Here is a 9,573-nt window from a genome sequence, read left to right on the forward strand (position 1 = left end):
TTCTAAAATGAGCCGGCAATGGTTTGGCAATTACCAGAAAAAGGCACCTCAAACGGTCTGACACTACATCAGCAGTTGGTTAGTTAGTCATACACATGAAGTGTAACTTGTACATTGCTGAGGGCAGACAGATTAAACACACACTCATTTAGATCCCAATATAACACTGTCATGTTTCCAGTGCTGGAGAACCTCAACTGAACATAGACATCTACACACACGACACTCTCAGTCCACCTTTACTGACGTATAAAAAGCACAACATTAGAGGAACATGTCATAGTGATGAGCTTAAGATGAGTGAATCCCAAAGAGAGGGTTATATTTCTCCTCAAAAAAGCAAAGGAAAAATTACGTAAATATAGTAAAGCATATTTTAAGACAGTAATTTGAGATTGTTTTCATGACCGTTATGCACATTTTAACCCCAAATTCTCATTACTGTAAGACATTTTTTACTGTCAGACTTTTAATTTTTTTTTCTTAAAATCCTGTTATTCCTAACTGTGTGATACATTATTATTATTATTATTACTTGCATCTAAATAAACTGAAAGGCATTTTATAGTATATTAAGTACTTTACAACATACACATTATTCCAGTACAATTATGATGACTGGGGGAGAATTATTCCTATTAGTCAAAATTTAATTACTATTATAATTACTGCTATTATTTTATAACCTACTATTTAATTATTGTCAAAAGAATGCATCAAATATTGTTATTTTTAAAGTAATTTCTCACAAATTGGGCAAGTTTGCGTAAGAGTGTTCTTACTTTAAGAATACAAAAATGTTAATTATGAGATTTTTTAAATCTAAACAAAATACAACTTCAAACATTCTATTTATTGTTGAAAGAATGATGAGAAAATATCTTTAATATCACGAATTGGGACAAATTTAGGGAAAACTGTTTTTAATCGTCAGAATGCAAAAAGGTTCTAATTATGTCATTTCCGGAATCAAAACAGAATAGAATTTTTTTTTAAATCCTATTATTAAATTATTTTTGAAACAATGCATTAACTTATTTTCTTAATTTATGTATTATATTTTAAAAATGAGATTTAATTCTCATGATAAATTGTGCAAAAATGTCAATATCACAAATTGGGGGGTTTTGACAAATTGTCAAAATGCTAAAATATAAATAGAACTTAAAATAAAAAGATAGTGTTAAAAGAATGCATTAACATATTATTATTTTTACAGTAAGAACATTCCCATGGAAATTCAGAGAGAAAATGTCATTAATATAACTTAATTGTCAAAATGCAGAAACATAAATGGTCTAAAATGAGATTTTTTTCTGATTTTAAGGTGAAATAAGACCTGGACATGATCTTGACAGGTTCACCCAGATACTGCTGGTTTAACCCAAACGTTTGTGCATGTATATTTAAGCTTTACAGAAATAGAAAAAGCACATTAACTTGAAACCAGGACTCAGGAGTCGAGTCTTCAGGCTGTTAGCAGCAAAGCGTCGTTAGATTTGATTCAACATTTGAGAGGTCCAGCGAGAGTCATGTGATCAATCACTAACACAGCACAGATTTACACACAACTGCGTTTACCGTCTCACAAGGGTCAAGGGGGCTGATTTCACAAAAAAACACACTTTAAGGCTTTATTAGGACTCTTAAATATTACACGACATGTTCGTTATCAGCCTCCAAATGTGTATATATAGCAGGAATTTTTCTTAAGTATTAAAAACCAAATTGCAATAACGACTCCTGATGCAAGAAACCAAAGCCAATACCATTCAGTAATTTATTTACATTTCCAAGAGAAAAAAAAGCATTAGAATTGTGCACAAACAGACTCTGAAACATTGAATTTGGTCAGTCACTTACACACAATATTGAGAATCCGAACGCTATGAACACATCAATACTTATCACATTATTTACCGTTTTCACATTTAAAAAGAGTTCACTCTACAAGGCGTGTCAAAACTGCCAAAGCTGAATAATGAGTCGAAATACAGAGATTACAGCATTTTACTTGCATGTCCTCCGTTGAGATAAGGCTAATTCAACACACCTGCATCTAAAGTAAGGCACAGCGGGGACGTTTGACTCGAGCCCCTCTATGCTTTTATCCGGATCCGTTTTTGAGCTTGTGCCGGACCCTGAGGAACCGTCAAGAAGAACACCCAGTTCTCACACAACATGAAAACCGATGGCAGAGTGAGTGTGGTGCATCATGGGAAATCAGCCCCCTCTGAGCCCATTGTTGTATACCGTTGGATCGGCCCTCTCGTGTATTCGCTATGACTGCTGCGTGATAAAAGCACCAGCCCACACCAGGACAGAGAGAAAGAGGGGAAAATAGAAAACCAGAAAGAAGAGGTGGCCGAAGAGTCCGGTTCAGTCCGATCACATGATCTCACAGCACGAGTTCTGCTTGCGTGCCTACAACATAAAAACATCAACATTACATCTTCTGAAGAAAATGTGAGATCTTGCCTATTCACATTAGCAACTTTCTCAGTATTTTCCATGTGGTTTAAAAAAAAAAAGATTTCAATTTTGAGATTTTGGGATATTTGGCTTTGCATAATGTGTTGTTTCTGCCTAAAAGAAAACCTTTAAGAAAATGTAAGTGTTTGTTTAATTGAGCTTTATCTTGCGTCTGTAGATTTTGTTATTATAATGCATATCTTTAAAGCACGTGTTTTTTTTTTATTGTGTTTTTTTCCTCTCCACTTCTGTAGGACTTATGAATGCCAAATTTTATTCATATCTATATTCTAAACATTTATATAGAGGTGTTTGTTGATTTAATCATTCACAATTATTTTATTATTAGACTTTATCTATTTACATCAGTAGATTAAATTATAACACTTATCTTAAAAGAGTTTTTTCTTCACTTTAGCAGCACTTACATAAACAAAATTTTACAGTTTTGCTCATATCTATATTCTGAAGATTTTTACTGGAGAGTTTGTTCATATATCATTCACCTGATTTTATACACCACTTTATTCATTTATTTTTTTTTCACTTTATTTATTTTTTCTTTCTGCCTGTTGACAGTAATTTTTAATTTATGTACTGATAAAAACAGATACCTAAAATCCCCTCTGTAAAAACGCTAATATTTCAACAATGAAACAATAACTTTAATCCTGACTTTAACTATTTGCGTCTGTAGACAATTACAATACATATCTTTAGAGGATGATTTCGCAAAATTAGTTTTTTCTTCACTTGGCTAGTAGTTACATAATCCAAATTTTACAGTTTTATTCATATCTATATTCTGAATTGTGGGATTTTTTCATATATCATTTACACTCATTTATATAATATCTAATTCCTAATTTTTTTTTTTTCTGTCTGCTGACAGCATTTTCTAAATTGCAGAATGACGAAAAGAGAAACCCAAAATCTCTTTTGTGAAAAAAATTAAACTTACTTTAATATGTCTAATACCAAACTGATTACATTTAGAATTGTAAACATATTTGTAAGGGAATATATATATATTCGTTTTTTTAACGCTATTCATCTCGGGTCTCTTGCCTTATGGTAGTTGCTAGGTGTAATACTTGGTTTTAGGGATTTGTTCAAATCACTAGCCATAAGCTTGTGCAATAACAAGAGAGAGTTATATAATGAAGCTTTCAAATGTATAACTTGCATGATCTGTTGCTGTGTTCCATAAGCATGTAAAATACTGACCGTTTTATAAAAGGCTTTTGATTGGTTTCCCAGATGCTCAGATTTCTGAACTAAATCATCCAGCTTCTCGCCTCTCTCCAGAAGTGACTCCATTGTGTTGTGCTGGGGAAGCACAGATTCAATTAAATACAAATGCCAACGCATTAAAGGCAAACAAACTCTTCTGTGTGTACAGTCACGGCACACTTACACATACAGCAGACTGAATAACAATGTAGGTGAAATAGATGATTGAAACGATCCAAAAAGTGTGTATTAAAGAATGCTCACCAAAATAATTTTGGTTTCATCCAGTTCTGCTTGCACTTTGGTCATAGCATCAGCCTCACGTGGATTCTGTTAAACGGGAATGCTAAAACTGTTATGGGTGATAAAACGTGTTGTGTTTACTAATAAACTGCCTTTAAAACCCTTGAATAACAATGTGGACATTATACTACACAGTTTCACTATTAGTGAACATAACTCACCTGGTATTTAGCCAGATGGCTGTCCAGTGCTGTGTACTGAACGGTCGCTGGAGAACCAGACAGCCAGTCAGTACTGTTGACCTGTCTGGAGAACTCATCCAGCACCTGCAGACAACCACGAAACCATTACAGAGAGAAAATGATCATTCCTAATCATAAAAAAAAAAATAAGAAAAATCCTGGAAAATTATTTTCAAAATAGAATTTTACATTTTATATATATGTATATATACACATTATTTTTTTTTTTCATATAAACTTACACATTTGAATTTCATTTAAATGTACACAGTTCATTTAAAAAAACAAATAAATATTGTTTGGACACTTGTATTACAGTCTTTATACTAGTAACACATGGCGTGAAGTTTGAAGGATTTAAGTTTAAGATTGAAATAGTTTTAAAAGCCATGGTTTATAGATAGACAGACAGACAGACGGACGGATAGACAGACAGACAGACGGATAGACAGATAGATAGACAGACAGACGGATAGACAGACAGACGGACAGACAGATAGATAGACCGATAGATAGATAGACAGACGGATAGACAGATAGATAGACCGATAGATAGATAGATAGACAGACAGACGGATAGACAGACAGACAGACAGACAGACGGATAGACAGATAGATAGACCGATAGATAGACAGACAGACAGACAGACAGACCGATAGATAGATAGACAGACAGACAGACAGACAGACAGACAGACAGACAGACGGATAGACAGATAGATAGACCGATAGATAGACAGACAGACAGACAGACAGACCGATAGATAGATAGACAGACAGACAGACAGATAGACAGACAGACAGACAGACAGACGGATAGACAGATAGATAGACCGATAGATAGACAGACAGACAGACAGACCGATAGATAGATAGATAGACAGGCAGACAGATAGACAGACAGATAGACAGACAGACAACATGACACACCTTATCAAGTAAAGTGAAGCAGACTCTGGAGGGATATTCACTGTCTGCGATCACAACAGCACCGAGACTGTCATTTCGCACGTACACGTGACACAAGTACTCTAACAAGGGAACACACAAACAAACGATTAATTAATCCACTGCAGTTCTGAACACATTTGTGTAATTGTTCTGAATATGCACTTCAAATCTTAAAAGTTTATTTCTCAAAAACTACACTTGCAGACAATATAATAATGCTCAAATAAAATGCAACGTAAGTTTACTTAAAGAGACACTTTGTAATGTCAAATTAAATATTTTACTTTAAATTACATTAAGTCATGTTTAAGTTGTTTCGATGCTCTGTTATTACACTTATTTTACAACCCGAATTCCGGAAAAGTTGGGACGTTTTTTAAATTTTAATAAAATGAAAACTAAAGGAATTTCAAATCACATGAGCCAATATTTTATTCACAATAGAACATAGATAACGTAGCAAATGTTTAAATTGAGAAATTTTACACTTTTATCCACTTAATTAGCTCATTTAAAATTTAATGCCTGCTACAGGTCTCAAAAAAGTTGGCACGGGGGCAACAAATGGCTAAAAAAGCAAGCAGTTTTGAAAAGATTCAGCTGGGAGAACATCTAGTGATTAATTAAGTTAATTGATATCAGGTCTGTAACATGATTAGCTATAAAAGCTTTGTCTTAGAGAAGCAGAGTCTCTCAGAAGTAAAGATGGGCAGAGGCTCTCCAATCTGTGAAAGACTGCGTAAAAAAATTGTGGAAAACTTTAAAAACAATGTTCCTCAACGTCAAATTGCAAAGGCTTTGCAAATCTCATCATCTACAGTGCATAACATCATCAAAAGATTCAGAGAAACTGGAGAAATCTCTGTGCGTAAGGGACAAGGCCGGAGACCTTTATTGGATGCCCGTGGTCTTCGGTCTCTCAGACGACACTGCATCACTCATCGGCATGATTGTGTCAATGACATTACTAAATGGGCCCAGGAATACTTTCAGAAACCACTGTCGGTAAACACAATCCGCCGTGCCATCAGCAGATGCCAACTAAAGCTCTATCATGCAAAAAGGAAGCCATATGTGAACATGGTCCAGAAGCGCCGTCGTGTCCTGTGGGCCAAGGCTCATTTAAAATGGACTATTTCAAAGTGGAATAGTGTTTTATGGTCAGACGAGTCCAAATTTGACATTCTTGTTGGAAATCACGGACGCCGTGTCCTCCGGGCTAAAGAGGAGGGAGACCTTCCAGCATGTTATCAGCGTTCAGTTCAAAAGCCAGCATCTCTGATGGTATGGGGGTGCATAAGTGCATACGGTATGGGCAGCTTGCATGTTTTGGAAGGCTCTGTGAATGCTGAAAGGTATATAAAGGTTTTAGAGCAACATATGCTTCCCTCCAAACAACGTCTATTTCAGGGAAGGCCTTGTTTATTTCAGCAGGACAATGCAAAACCACATACTGCAGCTATAACAACAGCATGGCTTCGTCGTAGAAGAGTCCGGGTGCTAACCTGGCCTGCCTGCAGTCCAGATCTTTCACCTATAGAGAACATTTGGCGCATCATTAAACGAAAAATACGTCAAAGACGACCACGAACTCTTCAGCAGCTGGAAATCTATATAAGGCAAGAATGGGACCAAATTCCAACAGCAAAACTCCAGCAACTCATAGCCTCAATGCCCAGACGTCTTCAAACTGTTTTGAAAAGAAAAGGAGATGCTACACCATGGTAAACATGCCCCGTCCCAACTATTTTGAGACCTGTAGCAGAAATCAAAATAGAAATGAGCTCATTTTGTGCATAAAATTGTAAACTTTCTCAGTTTAAACATTTGCTACGTTATCTATGTCCTATTGTGAATAAAATATTGGCTCATGTGATTTGAAAGTCTTTTAGTTTTCATTTTATTAAAATTTAAAAAACGTCCCAACTTTTCCGGAATTCGGGTTGTAATGTGTTGACTAACAAACAAAATTATAAGAATGATTATAATTCTAAAATTCACAAAAAATATGAAAAACAATTAAGAATCAAAAATACATTTAAATTCATGACATACAAGTTTCGATAGAAATGCAGTGACGTAAATGCTTGTCAGTTCATTTGAAACTAGAATGAAAACCTTAAAATAAACAGCTGAAATAAACATTAACTGAAATAAAGTCAAATTTTTTCCAGCTAGATGCCAATGCAATGTTTCTTATTTTCATTAAGTTTAATTAATTATACAAAAACATTTATAAAATACAGACACACATAGTGTATAAAAGCTACTAAAACATTAAAATGGCAATGGAAATGTTTGGTGCTTTAATTACAAAGTGAACCTAATAACTAGTCCTTCATCCTGAACAAGCTATAATTAAACTCAACAGCTAGAATCAGGCCAGTGCAAACATTTAATAAGACTTCTTCTTGATAATGTTATCACTGACCTTGCTCTTTGATAGTTGCACGTGTTCCTAATGATGAACGCTCAACAATCAGCGCACTGGTGAACGTCATAAACTCCTGTACACTGCAAAACAGAAACGGTTTACAGTCCGCTGCAATGAGAACGTTTTTGTTGGCCATCTAAAATAGTTTTGTAGCTTAGAACCTAGATATTGTACCTGGATCTCTGGAAGAAACTGAATGACGACAGATCATACGCCGCCTTCAGCAGGTTGGCCTTCGTCGAGCCTTTATACAAGATGCTCAGACTGTAGAGTTTCATGGTGTTTCTGAACAGGATCTGCAATGACACAACAAAAATGACACAATCACAGTTTCTATTAAAAATACAGAATATGATGGTTGATTCAGGACTGTGTTTATTGAATGATTATTTATATTTAGATGATTATATCCTGAACGACCAACACTGCTCTTAACATTTTTTGTTATTTTACTTCATTTATTTAAAAAAAATATTACAAACTAAATTAAAAATTAAACACTAAGGTTGATTCAGGACTAGTTTTACTGATTGATTATTCATATTTAGATGATTTATCCTGAGCAACCTACACTGCACTATTTTTTATTTTTATTTTACTAAATTAATTTATTTCTTTTAGTAAAAAATATTACAAAATAATAAAACTAAACACTAAGGTTCATTCAGAACTGGTTTTATTGATTGATTATTCATATTTAGAGGATTTATCCTGAGCAACCTACACTGCACTATTTATTTTGTTTGTTTTGTTATTTTACTTAATTCATTTATTTATTTATTTATTCTATAAAGTATTACAAAATAATAAAATCTAAAATTAAACAACAAGGTTCATTCAGAACTGGTTTTATTGATTGATTATTCATATTTAGCAGGTGTTTTTATTTCCTAAGCAACTTACACAGCAATTATTATTGATTCAACCATGGTGGATTATAATTATAATTGTTTTTATTTTTTTTAATAGTTAAATCACATAATAATATAAAATACAGCACCATGGTTGATTAAGTACTGTTTTTTATTATTATTGATTATTCATATTTAGCAAATAATTTTATACTGAGCTAATTATTATTGAATCAACCGATTATTTTATTATTAATTTTTTTTTTTTAATTACTAAATAATAAAAAATACAACTCTAAGGTTGATCTAACCAATTTATTCATATTTAGCATATCTTAAACTGAGCAACTTACACTTAAAAGTTATTATTGAATTAAACTAAGTGTTTAATTTTTTATTAATTAAAGACAAAGTTATTATTCAAATGTGACAAGGTAAACAAACACAAGGCAAGATTGCAGTCAATATAACATCCTAAAACAGATAAACATAATTCTCCTGCAATCTTGATTAAACCTACAACCTTTTAGTTACCAGCCCAGACAGATGTTCAACAACTAACGTACACCACACCCAAATATCTCAGGTCAGCCCATGCAGGCCTCTGAAGAGGGGCACAAAACTTAATAACATTGGATCTGTTTATCGAAACGTCTATAAAGCAGATGGTTCACAATGATTCAATACAGTTCAACAGGCTAGTGATGACTAAACAGCTGCTTAGCAGTCGTGCTAGCTCTACAAATACCCCGAGATCGACGGCATAATCCTTCTTAATCTTTCTTGAACAGACACAGTCATCTGACATTGTAGATATACATAACGAATTATCATTCTTACCTGCTGTGTGTAAAACAGCCAAGACTGGAGCTAAATCTGCTAACAGCTAATCTAAACAGATCAAAACAACTTTTATTTATTTGTCTAATCTGACAGCGGTGTCTCTGGAACGCTGTTACGGAATTGAAAAAAACAAGTATTATTTATATAATGGATTATAATATCAGTGGCATCCAGAGTAGTTTGCTGAATGTGTTTAATCAGCTCACACAAGTCTCCGAGGATATCTTTTTTTTTCTTTTTTCAGAAACTTGCTAGCTGGCAGAAAGCGGCATTTCAAAATAAAAGTCCTTCACGCACAAGCTGA

At 33.9% G+C, this 9,573-nt stretch overlaps 1 protein-coding gene across 1 annotated transcript; it reads right to left on the reverse strand.

The window, feature by feature from the left end:
• Positions 1 to 1,766: 1,766 nt before the first annotated feature.
• LOC132127149 (synaptobrevin homolog YKT6-like) lies at positions 1,767 to 9,551 on the reverse strand. Its single transcript, XM_059538814.1, has 8 exons — positions 9,267 to 9,551; positions 7,750 to 7,860; positions 7,573 to 7,655; positions 5,121 to 5,221; positions 4,170 to 4,274; positions 3,970 to 4,035; positions 3,700 to 3,801; positions 1,767 to 2,424 (listed from the first exon to the last, which is right to left on the reverse strand). The coding sequence occupies exons 2-8, from the start codon at positions 7,851 to 7,853 to the stop codon at positions 2,389 to 2,391; spliced, it is 597 nt and encodes a 198-aa protein (XP_059394797.1). The 5' UTR covers positions 7,854 to 7,860; positions 9,267 to 9,551; the 3' UTR covers positions 1,767 to 2,388.
• Positions 9,552 to 9,573: the final 22 nt, after the last annotated feature.

The sequence above is a fragment of the Carassius carassius genome, chromosome 45, assembly GCF_963082965.1.
Source record: "Carassius carassius chromosome 45, fCarCar2.1, whole genome shotgun sequence".
NCBI lineage: Eukaryota > Metazoa > Chordata > Actinopteri > Cypriniformes > Cyprinidae > Carassius > Carassius carassius.